This window comes from Grampus griseus, assembly GCF_964374135.1.
Source record: "Grampus griseus genome assembly, chromosome: 1".
NCBI lineage: Eukaryota > Metazoa > Chordata > Mammalia > Artiodactyla > Delphinidae > Grampus > Grampus griseus.
The window spans coordinates 139,803,187-139,824,001 of NC_139017.1; the positions used below are offsets into that span (position 1 = coordinate 139,803,187).

At 38.2% G+C, this 20,815-nt stretch overlaps 1 protein-coding gene across 1 annotated transcript; it reads right to left on the minus strand.

Moving 5' to 3' along the window:
• Window positions 1-594: 594 nt before the first annotated feature.
• On the minus strand, window positions 595-20,340 carry PRPF38A (pre-mRNA processing factor 38A). The gene is made up of 10 exons (XM_082675814.1): window positions 20,128-20,340; window positions 15,467-15,626; window positions 13,777-13,898; window positions 12,077-12,162; window positions 5,381-5,491; window positions 2,683-2,795; window positions 2,036-2,062; window positions 1,829-1,926; window positions 1,350-1,398; window positions 595-777 (listed from the first exon to the last, which is right to left on the minus strand). The coding sequence occupies exons 1-10, from the start codon at window positions 20,255-20,257 to the stop codon at window positions 735-737; spliced, it is 939 nt and encodes a 312-aa protein (XP_082531940.1). The 5' UTR covers window positions 20,258-20,340; the 3' UTR covers window positions 595-734.
• Between the last annotated feature and the right edge of the window lie 475 nt (window positions 20,341-20,815).

Below are 20,815 nucleotides of genomic sequence, written 5' to 3' on the forward strand. Positions count from 1 at the left end.
TAAAGGCGCTGAGCACCTTAATCTGGAATTCAAGGCTGTGGGGAAGAAGAAACAACACTGTGGAAGAACGCTATATAAAAAGTGTTAAGTTTTACTGTTTGTTGAACATTCAGTGCAACTGTTAAATGATCCAGAAGAAGCCTTACAAACTGAACTCATTCTTTTCTTATAAAGCTGCTGCTAACCAGTCAGTTTTCATGTTTATTACCACTTGCTGCTGCTAGAAATAAAACTTGGAGCTAATATATTTTACTGACTTGGTTTTTTAACGGTACAGCAAGCAGCAGCACAAATCTCAGGATTCTCAGAACAGTTCTAATCACAGTGTAAACCAAAACTAAACCACAGAAAAACAGGAAATGGGTGTGTCAAATTTAATAACAAGAGGGTCACCAGGTGGCCACATCCTCCCCTTGTTTCATACCTTCTGTTCCAGTCCATTCTACCCTCATAAATTTGAGTACAAACAAGGTTGGTTGTACAAAGAGGTCAAAAGCAGCCCTTAGGAAGCATTATCACTCAAACAAACATGTGGATTATGATTCAAAACAAGATACAAAACTCAGCACCTCTTTCATTTAAAAAAGAAAAAGTGAAGAAACTTTTGGTAAAAAAAAAAAAAAAAATCCAGAATATTCTCATAGCTGCCTGGGGAGTAGATCTTCATTCTTGCACATAGACAGATGCCTTTATCTCCACAGAAGGCCACTTGGACTAAAACCATACTGAGTCTGTTACTCATTCCCTCTCCGGCTCTTCTTGTGGCTTTTCTTAGATCTGAAATGGCAACACATACAAATCATTAAATTTAACAGCTGTTTGGGAACCTGGGCAAGGACTTTTGAGGAAGACTGGGATATGCTAACACTGATGGGGACAGAGATGATACCCAACATTCATAAATATACTTGGTGTTTTTATGTTTAAGAGTAACACCAAGTTAGGCATTCTCCAAAATTTACCATTGAGGAAATGACCTCTGAGAGATTGAGTGCACCTAACAGTGTACAGCATATAGAAGTTTCTAATAAAAATTTATCAAATGAAAGTGACTTGTCCAATGTCACTCAACTGTTAAGTGTTAAAAGTTGGGACTGAACCCCAGGTCTCCTGAGATTAAAGCTCATGCCTTTATCGAAAGCTGCAATCCTACAAAGGAAAAACAAAACACAGTATATATAATTCTAGTAATTTTCAGGGCAACAGCCCAACTTTGTCCTGTAATTAAGGAGAATTCCTGAGTGTCTCATCAATACAAGAAAATTTCAGGTCCACCTTAGTTGTAATTGGGACTTTAATTTCTGAATAAAGAGTGAAATTCTTAAGTCAAAATAGAGGTTAATCCATACCTTTCAGGAGACTTTGAGTGGCTCCTGTGTCTGTGACTACGGTGATGACCTGGGGAAGAAAAGGCTATTGAATGAGATTCTACCCTCCTATTCCTCCACTGTCATTTCTCCCAATTCCTTTCATTGGCTTAATATTTTTTGGCCTATGATAGGGACACTGTTGGTAGCAGAGAACTGAACTCACTTCATATGTATTCACAAGGCTTTATGGCTAAATTTCAAAAATATCACATTGGGTATTTACCACTAATCTGTTAAGTCTTACTCCTATAATTTCAGATGAAAAAACTGAAGCTCATCCTCCTATCAACAAAGCTGGTAAGTGACAGTTAAGATGTGAAGTCTAATTTTCAAATTCTATATCCACTTCCTTTTTTCCTAGACAATAATAAAGTAAGGTACTACTGTACTGCAGGAAGCTAATTGCTCCTATTACATTTCTTTAAGACAACCAATAGCAAAAGGCCCAAATGCTATACCCGGAGACTTGGAGCGGGATCTATGCCGTCTATCTCGGGACCTGCTGCGATGACGTCTTGGACTCTTGCTCCGATGCCTTTCTCGGCGAGGGGAGGGGCTGTGGAAATAACTGGTCAGACTCCCACATCTGTCCGACAGTATAAACACAACAACAGCATCCCCCTCCCCAAATCCCTATCCTTCATCACAAGTCACAAAAGGCCTACCTCCTTCTTTTGGGAGACCGACTCCGCCTATACGGAAAGAAAAAAGAGAAAGAAGAACCTTAGTAGGTGCACTGGATATCGTAAATTGCAAAAATTACCCCAATTCTTCACCCAACTCTGTTATCCATGTCCTTTGTCATGTAACTTTAATACCCTCTGACTCCAAGTCTGGGATTGGCCATGTGACTTGCTTTGGCCAATGGGATACTTGTACATGTGATGCAAGCAGATACTGGAAAGATACTTGCATGGTTGGGCTTGTTTGCTCTTGTATTCTGCCACTGCCATGGGAACAGGCCTAACCTAGCCTAGAATGTGACACACATAGAGAAGAGATGAGCTGCTCCAGTCATCCTAGCTAAGGCTGTCCTATACTAGCCAAAAGACAACTGATTGCACCAGATGAGGGACCATAGTTTATACTCAAAAAACCTCCTATCTAAGCCCAGCTTAAACCACTGACCACAGACCTGTGAACTAAATAAATGTCTGCCACTGAGGTTTTGTGAGTGGTTGTTTTGTAGCAACTAATACATTGACAAACAGACATTATCCATAGGCTGGCATTTTTCCTTCCATGAAGTCCAAACTTCTACACTACAGTGCTTAAAGTCTCCCTGGAAGAGGCCAATGACTAGGGCCCTAACCTTCTGGGAGACCGACTCCTACTCCTCCGATAGCGTAGTGTGGGAGAGCGCCGGGGCTTGTCCAAGTCTCGGTAGCTTCTCCGGCGGTGATCAGGTGACGGCACTCTTTCCAACTGGAAAAGAGTTAGAATGGGTCAGTGATGAGCACAGGCTTATAGACAACCATCTAGGAACACAGTTTACACTCTCCTCCCCATTCCGTCCCAAATTCCACCTCCAAGTGACTTTAAAACAGTAATTTGAATACATGGATAACCCTAAGGACAAAACAAGCAAATAAAATTTTTTTAATGTTTCTAATCCATTATTGTTTAGTGCTGGTACCATTATTCTGGGACTATGTAAGAGTAGTGAGAGGTAAGTAAGTATGCTTCTTAAGAAGATGGGATTTCCAACGTGAAAGAAAAGAGATGCAGATGTAAGATCGGTAAGATTAATAAGTACAAACTCATAGTGTACTTGAAGCTTAAAAAAAATTTTCCCCTAGCTTTGTTAACTGTAAAGTCCTAGAAACACAGCTGTAGCAATGAGCCCAGACTGTGGTCTCTAAATATCATATCCCAATTAATGCAACCAAGGGCTTCTTGGAAAACTGGCTAATTCTAGGTCCAGGCTAGAAGGTAACAAGACATGACTAGAACATATATCAGAAAGCAAGGGGCTGAGACTACTATGATTGTATCAAAAAGCCTCACAGGTCAAGTTGAGGGGCCCCCACTGGCCAAAGATGGGACAATTTGAGCATCAACAAGGACAATAATGGTCCAAAACACACCAAATATGCTTAAATCCATGAACTCACAGTGTTACCAAGGGCAAGAGAGCTTTCCTCCTTGGGAGGATACTATCAAATCAACTCATTATTTTAAAAACTGATAAAGGGAAATAATTTATCTTACCTTATATAAACTGTACCTATGAAAAACTAAATGTTGATTTGGGAGGTTTCTCTTTATAGCAGTGTTACAGGTAATAAATGATGAAGAAATAATTAGAATATCACCATTTTACAACCCCTAATGGATCTAGGCAAAGATCATCAGTGCTCCTAATATTACAAAAAGAGAGACAGCCAGACTTTGCTCATCCTGGGGGCAGTACACACTATTACCTATGAAGTAGTGTTGCTCCACTCCAAAGGGGATAAAAACCCCAAATCCAATTAAAGCCTCTAGACTCAAGTACTAGTTTACAGAAAATACAAGGGACAAATGAACACGATGAGTGATACCACAGGGACACAATCACAAAAATACAGATTGTGAGAATATGTACAGAATGTTATGACCTGATATATTTAAAATCTGCAAGAGGAAAAATTAACAATGGATGGAACTGACAGACTACAAGATGAACCAGTTACAATTTATGGACCTTCTTTGAATACTAGTTCAGACTGTTAAAAATGTAGGATAGCTGGGGAAATGTGAACACTGAATATTTAATGAGATTAAGGCATCATTGTTCATTTGGGGGGTGATGATGGTATATAGTTTTGCTTAAAAAAGGGGCCCTTGTTTTTTCTGAAATATTATGAAATATATGATGGCTGTGATCTGCTTCAAGGTAACTGGTGAGGGACAATTGGGTAGAGATGTGGAGGAAACAAAACAGCTGAGTTGATCATTGTTGAAGCTAGGTGATGGGTAGATGGAGACACTTTCTCTCCACTTTGGTATATGATTAAATTTTCCATTAAAAAAAAAAAAAGAATGCCTACTTTTGGTCCTCTCACCACAGAAGAAGCACCTCAGCCTTGCCTGGCTTTCAATTCATGAATGATTGCGCTTCCTTTAGCACTTAACTTAGATGGAGCCTACTAGCTCAGAGCTACACTTCCATCTACACTGTCTCAGTATCCATAGGCCAGAATTTCTTATATTTCCCCCAGCCTTTTTCTATACATGTTCTTATAATATTTTAATCACAAATGTTTTAGATCCTTTTTTTTTTTTTTTTAACATCACCACAATCATTTCCACATTATCATATGCTTTTTTCTTTGGGCCACACCACACGTTATGCCAGATCTTAGTTCCCTGACCAGGGATCGAACCCGCACCCCCTGCAGTGGATGCGTGGAGTTTTAACCACTGGACCGCCAGGGAAGTCCCTATCATATACTTCTCATAATACTTTTAATGGCGGCCTAATAGTCTGTTGAATTGCTATAATAATTTACCTGACTGCTCCCTGACAGCTTGCTTGTTTTCAACTTTTCAGCATTTTAACAAGTAGTGAAAGAACATGACCATGCAGTAGGTGGTTTTTTCCCCCTAAACTAGGCTTACTCCTTAGTATGCATTCAATTATGAAGAGTATTGTTTTTGTCCGAAGTATTTATTTTAATAGCTACCACTTATTAGGCAATTATGTCCCAAAGCTAATGGCTTTATGTATATAATATATAATTTCATTTAATGCTCACAACAGTCCTAAAAGAAAGGTTTCATAATCCTTGCTTTATAGAAGAGAAAATGGTGATTATGTAATTTGCACAAGATTATACAGCTAGTAAACAGCAAAGCTGAGATATGGATCAAGGTCTATTTAACTATAAATCCTATACTCTTAATGACTACATATTGTATTTTTTGGTTGAAGAAAGTTAAAAATTAAAGTTTGAAAACAAAACAAAGACCATTCCCATTCCCTGTAACTTTCCCTCTTCCAACCCTTAAGCTCCCAGGTGTCTGACCTTCTCATCCTCTTCTTCCTCCTCTTCGCTGGACTCCACGTCATCCATGTCTTCTTCTAGAGCACTAACCCGAGGCTCCAGTTGCTCAGCTTCCTCTAGCACATAGCGTTTCTACAGAGAACACAGTGAGAGTTGGGGGGGGGGGCTTGCTATCTCCTCTATGTCCTGAAGCTGCAACACTGGGCTTCTGGGAGTGAGAGAAAACCTATGGTATAGCAGGTGAGGCAATTTCATTTCAAAGACATCCTAGACAATTCAAGATTTTCCTAAGGAGTTTCGCATACCTGGAATCTATATATATTTTTTAAGTTCCCCTGTAAAGAGATAAATACAAAGTGGAAGAGAGCATCACTTTTCTATTGCCTCTACTCCCTGTGATCTTATATTCTAAGGGCACTAGAATATCAATCAGTATGGGTATAGCCTTGAATAAAAAATATGGGCTTCACACACAAGGGCCAATAGTTTGAGACTTGGCTGGTAGTTCTGCCAGGAGAGGCTCAGACCAGAATCTAACCCAAGAGATCCATTGAGACTCAGCCCAGTTTGGGGGTTTGGGTCCTGCTCTGAAGTAGCACCAACTCTCGACTAGACCCAGGATTTAGGGTAGCTGTCTACAGTCATGCATTTTGAACAAGGCTCAGGATATAAACAATCCATTTCCTGGTTCCATTTCTTCTAAGATGTGGCTTAGTAGTCCTTACTGAGTGACTAAGGACCTGAAAGGCAAAGGTGAGTTTAAAACTGACAAATGGACTGGGTCATAAGACCCCTTACCATTTTTTGTGCCAAGGACATAGAGATCATTGGATAGCCCTAAAATAAATAGTAACATTTGTTCTCTATTTTGCTCTCACTCATCACTAACAAAATTCTACGAAGATTAGGAGAAATGAGACAAAGATGCCATTTAGTGAAGTCAATCCCTTGAAAAAGGGCTCCTTGGAAAGGATCACCACAGTCTGGGTTCTAGGACTGCATCAGACAGGGCATCTAGAATCCCTAATGTTCACCAGACTTGGAAGTGACTGAAGTCAGTGTATTAACTTACAGTATTTGTGTTTGACAAAATTAGAATTCATTCCAGAGCAACTCCTTGCCAATGTCAGGGCACATGAGAAGCTAAATTGATGCCCTATGAGTTGCTTAATAGGAACAGAAATCAAAGCAGAAGGTGGTCTTAAGGGTCATTTCATCCAGGACATAGGCCCACACCAGAACACACCCCTTGGTGACATAACAGATATCAGTCATATTTCAATTTCTCTCTCCTCAGTGAGGGTCCTGCTTTGTGGTCTTTCCTTCTAGCCTCCAGGCAGACTACCTCATTTGCATCAATATGCTTGCTTAGAGATGACCGAGCTTTGGAACCCTTAGTTACAACTGACTGCACTTCAGAATATTCCATTTCTTGCAGTATTTCTAAAAATAACAGTAGCAGCTAAGGATAATAAATGTGAGAATTGGGCCCTGAAATCAGGTTTTCAGATTTTAAATGTCATTCTTTTCACTACACAGTCTACAGTAGCCAATATGGAAAAGAAGAAATAATTTTCAGGATTATTTTCTAGGATTTTCTGTAACTGAGTCACTGTGGAGGAGGAGTGGTTCATTGCATTTAAGTGTGAGCACTCATCTACCAACTACATTTATCCATCTGGTTTGCTGCCTCGAGCAAATTTACCTCACCCATTTATTATGTATCTATAATCCATTCTATTCTCTACTTTGAAGTTTTTCAGATCCCTTTGATCTGTTTTTTATTGAGGTGAAATTCACATAATACACAATTAACAATTTTAAAGTATAAAATTCAATGCTATTCCATGACCACCTCTCACTAGTTTAAAAACTTTCTCATCACACCAGAAAAACACCCCATACCTATTAAGTAATCACTCCTCATTCCCCCTTCCCTGAAACCCCTGGTAACCGCGAATCTGCTTTGTCTCTATGTATTTGCCTAGTCTGAATATACCGTATAAAGAGAATCATATACTATGTGACCTTTGATCTTTAAATTATTCCTTTTAGTTTATATCTAGCAAGGAAATGAGCACCTCAAAAGCAGGTGGGATACAGCAAATTGCTTCAAAATTACTGAGCTGCAGTAGGATCAAAAAAGAGACCTGAAGTTCTGGATCCTCCCAGTTTGGGTTTCTGTGGTTGCTTAAAACTTAAGAATTTGCTCCCATCCCCCATCTTAAACACTGTTTCTGCGACCCTTTCATTAATGCTGCTGATTCTTACATAGACATCAGAATAAGAGAATAGTAGAGCACTAAGAGCAAAAGACCCTTACTCTACAGGTATTCCAATGACTTTTGCAATACATTTTATAGTTTCACTGAGGTATAATCGATACACAATAAACTGTACATTTTTTAAGTATACAATTTGATGAGTGTTGAGTCGTACTGTATACAACTGTAAGCCACTATATCAATATAATGGATAAATCCACCCCACCCAACAGTTTACTTGTGCTCCTTCGTGATTTCTCATTCCCTTTCCTCCCCACTCCCTTATCTTGCACCTAGGCAACCACTGTTCCTTTTTGTCACTATATTTACATTTATTAGAAAGGAATTATACAGTACATACAGCTTTTTGTCTTTTTTCACTCAGCACAATTACTTTGTGATTCATCCACGCTGTTGTGCATCCATAGTTCATTTTTGCTGCTGAGTAGTACCAATGTATGGACACATCACAATTTGTGTCCATTCACTTGATGGACATTTGGGCTGTTTCCAGTTTCTGGCCATTACAAATAAAACTGTTATGATTATCTGTGCTTATGTCTTTGTGTGGACATGAGCTTTCATTTCTCAAGTAAATACCTAGAAGTGGAATAGCTGGATTGTATGGTTAACTTCTTAAGAAACTGGCAAACTTTTCCAAAGAGGTTGTACCATTTTATATTGTCACCAATAGGATACGGAGACTTCCAGTTCCTCCACATCCTCGCCAACACCTGATAAGGTCAGGGTCACATTCTACTAGGTATGTAGTGTATATTACTGTGCCTTTAATTTGCATTTCCATAATGATTAATGGTACGGAACAACTTTTTATGTGCTATTGGCCAACTATGTATTTTCTTTGGTAAAATGTCTGTTAGAATCTTTTGTTCATTTGTCCACTGAGTTGTTATTCAGTTCAAGAGTCCTTTATATAGTGTAGATTCAAGAACTTTGGTGGATATATGTTGCGCAAATATATTCTTCCAGTCTGTGGCCTGCCTTTTTAGCTTTGTAATAGTGTCTTTTGAAAGGCAAGTTTTTAATTTTTATAAAGGCCAATTTATTAATTTTTAATAAATAATTCATGGTTTTATGTCTTATTATAGGAATTTGTCAAACCCAAGGTCACTAAGATTTTCACCTATGTTTTCCTTCTTTATGTTATACTCTTAGCTTTTATGAGACTATTATCCCCTTCAAGTTTATGAGCTAAGGGTAGAGATTCATTGGTTTCCATACGGCTATTCAACTGTTTTAGCACCATTTGTGGAAAAGATTATCCTTTCTCAATTGTATTGCCCTAACATCTCTGTAGAAAACCAACTGACCATATATATGTACACTTATTTCTGGTCCCTTTACTTTGTTCCATTTATTTACTTGTCTAGCTTTATGCCAACACAACACTGTCTTGGAATCAGGTAGTGTTTGTCCTCCTAATTTGTTCTTTTTCAAAGTTGTTTTAGATATTCTAGGTCCTCTGCATATTCATATAAATTTGAGAATCAGTTTGTCAAGTTATATCAAATTTTATTTGGATTTTGACTGGAACTGAATTGAATCTACAGATTAATTTGGGAGAATTGACAACTTAACAATTCTAAGTCATGGTATAAAATATACCACGGACATGATATATCTCCATTTACTTAAGTCTTCTTTCATTTCCATCAGTAATGCAATGTTTTATAGTTTTAAGTCTTACACATCTTTTGACAAAATTATCCTTAATTATTTTAAAATTTTTTTTTTTTTCCCCGTACACGGGCCTCTCACTGTTGTGGCCTCTCCCGTTGCGGAGCACAGGCTCCGGACGCGCAGGCTCAGCGGCCATGGCTCACAGGCCTAGCCACTCCGCGGCATGTGGGATCTTCCTGGACCGGGGCACGAACCCGTGTCCCCTGCATCGGTAGGTGGACTCTCAATCACTGCGCCACCAGGGAAGCCCTATTTTAAATTTTTTGATGCTGTTGTAAATGGTACCTTTTTAGCAAAATTTCAAATTCCAGTTGTTTATAGCTAGTGTACAGAAATACAACCGATTTTTGTACATTGACCTTGTACCCTGCAATTCTGCATAAACAGATGAATGGGTAAACAAATTGTGGTATATCCATACAATGGAATACTATTCAGCAACAAATGAAATAAAAAACTATTGAAATGTGCAACAACATGGATAAATTTCAACTCTCCACTATAGACCATTCCCTTTCTCTTTAGGCTACCTACTATATCTGTTTTCTCTTTGTATTTTACAATATTATTTTAAAAATCATATGCTGTAAGACTCATTCTTGAAAGATGCTTCACGGACAATTATTTCTCACTAGGAAAGGGAGGTAAGACGATAAAGATGATATTTAAGGTGGATCAGTCTCCCATTCCTGACCTTCCTTTCATCTGTTTTATATCCTAGATTTTTATATGAAGATCAATTTGAAAAACTGCTCACAAAGCTTAAAAACCTACTCTACTACAATCTCCTTAATAATATAACATTTTAAAGAACAAAATTTTCTTGTGTTATTCACTTTTAAAGCCCTACCCTTCAATCACTTTTTCTGTTTTCTTCTCACTCCCAATCTCCTGTCTTTCTCATAGACATGAAGACTGCTAATTAGGAGGACCATAAGAAAAAAGCAAACAACCCCATTAAAAAATATGGGCAGAAGAATTAAATAGATATTTTTCCAAAGGGGACATGCAGATGGCCAACAGGCACATGGAAAGATGTTCAACATGACTAATCATCAGGGAAATGCAAATCAAAAAAACCACAATGAGATATCACCTCACACTTGTCAGAATGGCTATCATCACAAAAAATGCAAATAACAAATGTTGGCGAGGATGTGGAGAAAAGGGAACCCTCATATAGTATTGGTGGGAATGTAAATTGGTGCGGCCACTGTGGAAAACATTATGGAGGTTTCTCAAAAAAAATAAAAACACAACTGCCATATGACTCAGCAAGTCCACTCCTGGGTAAATACCCAAAAAAACCCAAAACCACTAATTTGAAAAGATACATGCACACCAATGTTCACAGAAGTATTATTTACAATTGCCAAGGCATGGAAGCAACCTAAGTGTCCATCAACAGATGAATGAATAAAGAAGATGTACGTATATGCAATGGAATATTACTCAGCCATTAAAAAGAACAAAATAATGCCACTTGCAGCAACATGGATGGACCTAGAGATTGTCATACTGAGTGAAGTCAGACAGAGAAAGACAAATATATGATATCACTTATATGTGGAATCTTAAAAAAATGGTAAAAATGAACTGATTTACAAAACAGAAAGTCACAGATGCAGAAAACAAACTTATGGTTAGCAGAGGGGGAAGAGGGGGGAGAAATAAATTGGGAGATTGGGATTGACATATACACACTATTATATATAAAATAGATAACTAATAAGGACCTACTGTATAGCACAGGCAACTCTAGTCAATACTCTGTAATGACCTATATGGGAAAAGAATCTAAAAAAGAGTGGATATATGTATAACTGATTCACTTTACTGTACACCTGAAACTAATACAACCTTGTAAATCAACTATACTCCAATAAAAATTTTTTTAAAAAACCTAAAGTATATTGTCATAATTACATTAATTTTTTATAAAGAAATATAATAATATATGTATATTTGGAACAAAAAAGAAAATGCAGTATATATATATACAATGGAATACTACTCAGCCATAAAAAAGAATGGAATTTTGCCATTTGCAGCAACATGGATGGACTTGGGGGATATTATTATTATTTTAAAATTATTTATTTATTAAAAAAATTTTATTTCATAATGGAGTACAGTACAGTACAGTGTACAGTAAAATGATTCAGCTATACAGTGAAGTGGTTCAGTTATACATATACTTGTATCTATTCTTTTTCAAATTCTTTTCCCATTTAGGTTATTACAGAGTACTGAGCATAGTTCCCTGTGCTATACAGTATTGGAGGATATTATTCTAAGTGAAATAAATCAGACAGAGAAAGACAAATACTGTATGATATCACTTATATGTAGAATCTAAAAAATACAACAAACTAGTAAATGTAACAAAGAAGCAGACTCACAGATACAGAGAACAAACTAGTGGTTACCAGAGGGGAGAGGGAAGGGGGGGAGGGAATTAAGAGGAACAAACTATTAGGTATACAATAAACTCTAAGGATATACTGTACAATGCAGGGAATATAGCCAATATTTTATAATAACTATAAATGGAGTAGAACCCTTAAAAATTGTAAATCACTATACTGTATACCTATAATTTACATAATATTGTACATCAACTATACTTCAATTAAAAAAAAAAAGAAGATTCTGAGCTCCATGGTGTTTTATCATGTATGCGTGTAAAGAGATCTTTACACACATTTTATTGTGTACTGTGTATTGTGTGTGTATGACCTTTATCTCTTACCTGTAGCCGGGGCAGAATGATATCACAGACTCTCTCACTGTGCAGTAGTTCATCAATAAATTCATCCACATGCATCAGTTCAAACTCTGAAAGAAAAATAATAAGCTCAAGTAACTAGGAAATAAATTTAAATAGCCAAAAAGTAAAAGAAGTGTAAGATTCTTTATGTAAGATATCTAACAGGGTACGTGGTATAGAAAGTGTGAATTCTCTGCAGCTTCCCTTTGCCTGCACATTCACTAATAAAGCTATTGCAGTGTGGCAGTTACACTGAAGGGACTACTGTCAAACCTGGGCTCAAACTACAGCCTTTCATATTCTTGTCATCACCACCTACCTTCATTCATTCAACTCCCTTTTATTGAGGCCATTTATGTGCCATGCCTCTTCTAGGAGCTGGGGATAAAGGGATGAATGAAGCTGTCCCAATTAGCAGGAGAGACACAAAAAACAAGCACAAAGAGTCCTGAATTGTAATGGGGTAATGTTCATGAATAAAATTTATAACTCAAGTACAATTTCTCATGTGAACCCACTAAGTTCCTAAATATAGAATATGTATCTTTTCCCCTGCACGGGTCAGCAAACTTTTTTTAAATTGATGTATAATTGACTTACAACATTACATTAGTTCCAGGTGTACAACATAGTGATTTGCTATTTTTAAGAATCATGTATCTTATATGGTAAGTGGAGCAATAGCTTCTTAGAATTTCTATGGTAAACATTACCTTAGTTCAGTGGTTCTTGGTTCTTAGTTCAGTGGTGTTGCCCCCTGCAACTATGGGGTGCTCTAGTGGGTAGAAGCCAGGGACGCTGCTAAACATCCTATAATGCACTGGACAGCTCCCCACAACGAAGAAATATCTGGCCCAAATTGTCACTAGGTTTAAAACTCCTGTCTTAGTTTAACATAATATAGTCATAACTAAGTAATTTCATGATGGCCATGACCATGTCCATCTTGTTCACCATATTATTTTCAGTACATAGCATAGTACCTGCCATAACATTGACACCTAATATGTATTTATTCAATGAATGAATAAGTTAATAAAAGTTTAAAGAATAATACCAAATTCTTAACTTCTACTCCTTAGTGTAATATGTAGAGGGTAAAGGCAAATGCTACTAGTCTTTTGTTATGATACTAAGTGAGAAAAAGTTCTGACTGCATTCCCTGAATCCCATTTTACCACAAAATATGTCTCTTTGTAAAAGGTATGGAGCTGCCCCTCCTGGATACAGTTATTATTTTTCAGTGGGATTCCTACATAAGCATGAGTACAGTCTATATACTGCAGGGTGAAGTATCGTACAAGAGAGGCCAGTAGAAAGAACTGTGAAGGTGTAATGTATGGAAAACTAACCTTGCCTGGGAGGTCTGGAGAAGGATTTTACAGTGAAGGTCATTCAGGAGCTAGGTCTTTATGGGATGGAGCACATGATGCAAAGCAAGGATTAACATGAGATGCAGTTGGAAAGACAGGCAGACGGGCAGACTGGGTAAGGTCGAAAGGAAGCTAGTAGTCTAATGGAGTGCTACGCCCCATGAGAGAGAAGGAGGACCTGACGGAAGGCAGTAACAATCTGGATTAAGAGCAACACTCACAATGTATGTGACAATGTGACACTAGAGATACTGGTGAAATAAAAACTGGCTCAGGGATGAAGGTCTAGACACCTGGCACCATACTCACCTCCATTTCGGTTCTGGCTCTTGATTTTTCTATAGTCGTTGTATAGAGGCTCCAAGTACTTATAGCAATCAATTGCAGTGCCTGTCAACCTCATGTAAAGTGCTCCCAACATGCGGACATACCTGACAGATAGATGACAGTGAAACAACAGGCCATCCTACAAAGTTCCTGAGTTTTACAACTGGCTTTTCTCATGACAGTAGTGGATAAACAAGTTCTTTCTTCTCTTTGGCAGATAAGAAAGCTAAATTTTTAGAAGCAGCATGGGGCAGTAGAAAGATAGCTAAAATATGGAGACCTGTGTTCAAGTTCTCATTCTGCCACTTACTGGCTGTGGTTACTTAGGATATGCTGCTCAACTTTCAGGGTCTATTATATCATCTGTAAAACTAAGATACAACCCATTTACTTCATGGGATTATTTTAAGAATCAAATGAGATACTAAATTTAACAACCGAAAGTATAAGATTTATTTACTAACAATACAACCAATTTACATAGACATGAATATATAAATTGTTGCTAGGAAGCAGAATGCTGGTTATGGAAATAAGTCAAAGTCATCTGGGTTCAAATTCTGATTCCATTATTTACTAACTGTGTAACACTGGGCAATTTACTTGCTTTCTCAATCCTTATAAAATGTACCTGATAGTCCCTAATTTGATGGCTTGGTGTATTAAGTAAAAAATGTATGTAAGGTGCTAAGCATAGCATATAGCTAGCACTCAGTAAGTGCCTAATAAAAGTTAGCTGTTTCTAGCCATTAATGTTTGTAAGATTCCTTTCTTCTCCCTTTCTCCTATATCCCAACTACCCACTCAAATCTCCACTTGGATAAAGAGTAGGCATTTGAAACGCAACAGTTTCTGTATATGACAAACAAAATAGAGTGGCAAAGGATATGGACTCTGAAACTAGCTTTGCCACTTACCAGCATTTGACCTTGGGGAAACCAATCTCTCTCTGCCTCAGTTTCCTCCCCTATATAATAGGGATAATAATTTTACAGGGTTTTGTGAAGTTTAAATAAATTATTATATTAAATTTTTTAGAATAGAGGGTGGCACATAATAATCTATTATTATGTCTGTCTCCTATACTTGTCTGTGAGCTCCTTGAAAATGGATAATAAAATAATAAGAGCAGCTTATATTTTGGGGCCGTACACCCTGCAACAGGCACTGTGTTGGGAGATTTACTGTTCTGTCTTCCTTAATCCTCACATCTATCCTGAGTTGCTATTACTGTTTCATTTTATAGGTAAATAAAGTAAAATTTAGAAAATTAAGTAACTTCTCCAAGGTCACAGTTAATAAGTAACAGGGTCTGGACATGAACCTACATTTAACACCAAAGTTTCCCTCTTCTTTACCACACTATGTTGTTTTCTTCATCCTTAAGCATTCACTGCTACCAACATATTAGGCACTCGCTTCTGCTTAGTATATGCTCAGTGAGTTTGTGAAATACTGTTTTTTTGGGAAAAGCCATCAAGACTGAGACAGTGAAGGAGAAGGTCAATATAATCAAAACAGACAAAACACAAACTCAAGAGGCTCAAGAGCAAAATCCTAGAGTGGAACTCTGTGGAAATGAGATAACACTGTTTTCACTCCTCTTAACTAAAGCCAAATTCTGGACCATGAAATTGAAGTTTTTATATTAGCTAATAAACATTTCACTCACTTGAAATCTTCATTTTTGATAAACTCTACAATGATATCCTTCTCAGGTTGAATCTGAAGCATCTTCAAGGTCAAACACAGAAAGGGAGTTGGCTTTATGTTGCCACCATAGACACCACCCACAAATCTTAACTCCATGGCTTTATCGACAACAAGTTCAGCTAAGAAACAAAAACAGAGTGGCATCTCAGACACATCAGGACTAAGCTTTTCCAGGTTTGAAGTGGAGAGAAGTTAAAGCTAGTTCAACGTTTGGTGCTCCTGAATTAACAGTTTAATATTAGGAGAACAAGAGTGTAATAATAATTAATAATAATAGCAGCAGTCAATATACACTGAAAGATTATTATATAACAGGTACTCTGCTAAGCATTTCGCATTATTTCATTTAATCTTCACAACAAGCCATGGAGGTAAGTTCTAGCACTGCCCTTGTTTTCAGCCAGGAAAATGAGGGCTAAGAAAGATTAAGTGATGTGCTCAAGGTCCACAGCCAGAAAGTGGCAGGGCCTGGGTTTTAATCCAAGCAGTCTAACTTCAGAGTCCGTGCTTGGCATCATGTTAGGAAAAAAAAAAGCCAGATTAAGAGTTAGAAGAAACAAAACAATAACAACAAATAACTCCTCAATAGCTACACAACCTTGAGCGAACTTCATCTAGACAATGGGGATAATAACCTTTCAATACTGTTGTCAAAATCAAACACTAGGGAAATACAGATCAATGGAACAGAGATAAACCCACGCACCTATGGTCAACTAATCTATGACAAAAGGAGGCAAAAATATACAATGGAAAAAAGACAGTCTCTTCAATAAGTGGTGCTGGGAAACTGGACAGCTACACGTAAAAGAATGAAATTACAACACTCCCTAACACCATACATAAAAATAAATTCAAAATGGATTAAAGACCTAAATGTAAGATTGGACACTATAAAACTCTTAGAGGAAAACAGAGGAAGAACACTCTTTGACATAAATCACAGCAAGCTCTTTTTTGACCCACCTCCTAGAGTAATGTAAATAAAAACAAAAATAAACAAATGGGACCTAATGAAACTTAAAAGCTTTTGCACAGCAAAGGAAACCATAAACAAGATGAAAAGACCACCCTCAGAATGGGAGAAAATATTTGCAAGCGAATCAATTGACAAAGGATTAATCTCCAAAATATATCAACAGCTCATTGCAGCTCAATATTAAAAAAACAAACAACCCAATCCAAAAATGGGCAGAAGACCTAAATAGACATTTCTCCAAAGAAGACATAAAAATGGGCAAGAAGCACATGAAAAGATGCTCAACATCACTAATTATTAGAGAAATGAAAATCAAAACTACAATGAGGTATGACCTCACACCGGTTAGAATGGGCATCATCAGAAAATCTACAAACAAATGCTGAAGACGGTGTGGAGAAAAGAGAACCCTCTGGCACTGTTGGTGGGAATGTAAATTGATACAGCCACTATGGAGAACAGTATGGCGGTTCCTTAAAAAACTAAAAGTAGAATTACCATATGACCCAGCAATCCCACTACTCGGCATATATCTGGAGAAAACCATAATTCAAAAAGACACATGCACCCCAATGTTCACTACAGCACTATTTACAATAGCCAGGTCATGGAAGCAACCTAAATGCCCATCAACAAACAAATGGATAAAGAAGATGTGGTACCTATATACAATGGAGTATTACTCAGCCATAAAAAGGAACAAAATTGGGTCATTTGTAGAGACGTGGATGGACCCAGAGACTGTCATACAGACTGAAGTAAGTCAGAAAGAGAAAAACAAGTATCGTATATTAACACATATATGTGGAATCTAGAAAAATGGTACAGATGAACTGATTTGCAAGGCAGAAATAGAGATACAGATGTAGAGAACAAACGTATGGACACCAAGGGGGGAAAGCGGCAGAGGGTGGGATGGGGGGTGGGGTCGACGTGGTGGTGTGATGAATTGGGAGATTGGGATTGACATACATACACTAATATGTATAAAATAGATAACTAATAAGAACCTGCTGTATATAAAAAAAAAAATCAAACACTAGGGACTTCCTTGGTGGTCCAGTGGTTAAGACTCCGCACTCCCAATGCAGGGGGCCCGGGATCAGTCCCTGGTCAGGGAACTAGATACCACATGCCACAACTAAAGATCCCACATGCCACAACTAAGACCCGGCTCAGCCAAATAAATAAATATATTTTTTTAAAAAAATCAAACACTAGCTGTGTGAACTAGGGCAAGTCATTTCACCTCTCTTTGAGCCTGTCAGTTCAAATTTGAATAATAAAGGTACAAAGTTAAGGGCTATAGTAAGAATCAAATGAGATAATAGAAACAAATGCTAATACCTACCTGACACACAGATAATAAATAAATAAATAAAGGTTAGGTACTATTAATGGGAAATCACTTTATAAATCAGACTTCTCCAAGTTCCCTTAGGATAATTTCTATATTAATTCATTCCATATTACAGTTGGCAATTTATAGTTAGGTGCCAAGTAGCAGAGATACAGGTAGAGGGATAAAGAAGAGGGACCCAATGACTACTCTTATGGAGTTTACCATCAGGCAAGGTAGAAAGCATTAAAAAAAAATATTGAAAGTGTGATCAGTAATTGAAAGAAGATGCAGAATGCAATGAAAATATATGACAAGGGAACATAACCTAGTGTTGGGAAAAAACGTCATGAGTTCACTTTTGCACATATGGAGTTGGCATGCCTTGGAATCAGAGACTTAGATCTCAGGGAGAGATTTGGGCTGCAGAGATAAATTTAAAGGCATCTATATATATGAGGTAACTGTGGTACAGATATCATCCAAGAAGAAAACTATGGAATGAGAAAAAGCCCCCAAAGTAAACCTTACATGACTCCAAAATTTAATGGCGACTCAGAGAAACAATATGACTCGTCCATGGACACACAGCTAGGATGGTGGCAGAGCAGTAACAGCAGAGCAGTAGTTAACAATGGTAACAGCACCACCGCCACCACTGATTACTGAGTGCTTTTTATTAACATATAGCTGTAACTATACCAAACACTTTTTTCATCTTGTTTATGTTTTCCTTTGCTGTGCAAAAGCTTTTAAGTTTCATTACGTACCACTTATTTTTGTTTTTATTTCCCTTTCTCTAGGAGATGTGTCAAAAAGGATCTTGCTGTGATTTATGTCACAGAGTGTTCTGCCTATGTTTTCCTCTAAGAGTTTTATAGTGTCTGGCCTTACATTTCGGTCTTTAATCCATTTTGAGTTTATTTTTGTGTATGGTGTTAGGGAGTGTTCTAATTTCATTCTTTTACACGTAGCTGTCCAGTTTTCCCAGCACCACTTATTGAAGAGGAAGTCTTTTCTCCATTGTATATTCTTGCCTCCTTTATCAAAAATAAGGTGACCATATGTGTGTGGGTTTATCTCTGGGCTTTCTATCCTGTTCCATTGATCTACATTTCTGTTTTTCTGCCAGTACCATACTGTCTTGATTACTGTAGCTCTGTAGTATAGTCTGAAGTAGGGAGCCTGATTCCTCCAGCTCCATTTTTCTTTCTCAAGATTGCTTTGGCTATTTGGGGTCTTTTGTGTTTCCATACAAATTGTGAAATTTTTTGTTCTAGTTCTGTGAAAAATGCCAGTGGTAGTTTGATAGGGATTGCATTGAATCTGTACATTGCTTTGGGTAGTATAGTCATTTTCACAATGTTGATTCTTCCAATCCAAAAACATGGTATATCTCTCCATCTGTTTGTATCATCTTTAATTTCTTTCATCAGTGGCTTATAATTTTCTGCATTCAGGTCTTTTGTCTCCTTAGGCAGGTTTATTCCTAGGTATTTTATTCTTTTTGTTGCAGTGGTAAATGGGAGTGTTTCCTTAATTTCTCTTTCAGATTTTTCATCATTAGTGTATAGGAATGCAAAAGATTTCTGTGTATTTTGTATCCTGCTACTTTACCAAATTCATTGATTTTCTGGTAGCATCTTTAGGATTCTCCATATATAGTATCATGTCATCTGCAAACAGTGACAGCTTTACTTCTTCTTTTCCGATTTGGATTCCTTTTATTATACCAAACACTTTTTATACATTTCATTTAATCCTTAGAACAACCCTTTGACCTTTAAGTTCAGTATTACTATGCTCGTTTTACAGTAAAGAAAGCCACGGTTCGCTGGGGTAACACAGCTCCAAAAGAGGAGCCAGAATTAAACAAAGATCAAAGACTACCTGGAATATTTCTCTGAATAGCATATATTTATATTAGGACTGGGATGTGGAAATACTGCAAATGGTCCAGATTTGAGTATAGGAAGATCATGAATTGGTTTCAAGCATAATGACATTCCTTTAAGACCTTCAGGGTCTCTGTGCTGTTTGGAACCCAGCAAGTTATCATTAAACATGTAATGACTCAAAGAACCGCAACGTGACACCCTTCCGAATGAGGTCCTATCAGATCCATCTGTGTTCCCAAAGCCCAACACAAGACTAGGCACAGAATAGGCGCTCAGATTTTTCTGAATGACAATGATTCCCCTCTAGTCTCACCCCCAGGGGCCAGTCCTATCGGACTGGTCTGGAGAACTGGGCCACAAGATGACCGGGGTTGGGGCGGGGGGATCGGCGCGCTCTTGCTCACCTGTAAGGCCAAAGCACTCCTCTTTCCAATATTTGGACTCATAAATGCGCGTCCGAATGATCTTCTCCACCAGATACTGAGGGTTGGTGCCGTGGATGCTGTGCGCATCTTTTACAGTACGGTTCGCCATTTTACACCTCCTTCCGTTCTATTTCCGTCGGGTTCTTTAGGACGTCACATCCAGGTTAAAAAACCGGAGTGGAATGGAGAAGGATGGAGGAAGTCTCACTAAATAGTTTGGGCGACCATCTTGAACCCGGAAATGTTTTAGAGTCGGGCACTTTCTTGCGCGAACGGCGTAGCATACCGAATCAATGATGGCCTCTGACCGTTGACGGATGTACGTCCTGCGTCCCCTCCTTAGATGGGCGGGGCGGAAGGGCTGGCTGCTGACGGAACGTGGAGACACCCTGGGGGCGGGGCTACGGCGTTGGCGGGAAATTTCTTTTTCTCCACCTTCTGTCCATTCCTCGGGAGGCCCCCGCTTCGGCTCCAGTACGCGGCTGGTAGCTGTAAGAGGAGTGCCCCTGGGCAGGTAGATTTGCTGCAGCTCCACGAGCTCCTGAAGCGGGGACGGTGGGAAGCGGAGGGCTTGCGCCCAGCTCCAACAAACTGCGGCGCCCGGTGAGTGTGGCGTCCCACGGGCTGGAGAGGGATCTGAGCCGCGGGACTGAGGAATTGTTCTCTG

Bases quoted from the DNA above. Each gene is read 5' to 3' on its own strand.
- PRPF38A (XM_082675814.1), bottom strand. From the start codon at position 20,257: ATGGCGAACCGTACTGTAAAAGATGCGCACAGCATCCACGGCACCAAC. The intron at 2,063-2,682 runs GTTAGGGCCCTA...CTTTCCGTATAG, and splicing joins AGGAGTCGGTCTCCCAGAAG to GCGGAGTCGGTCTCCCAAAA. The intron at 1,927-2,035 runs GTAGGCCTTTTG...TTATTTCCACAG, and splicing joins CGGTCTCCCAAAAGAAGGAG to CCCCTCCCCTCGCCGAGAAA.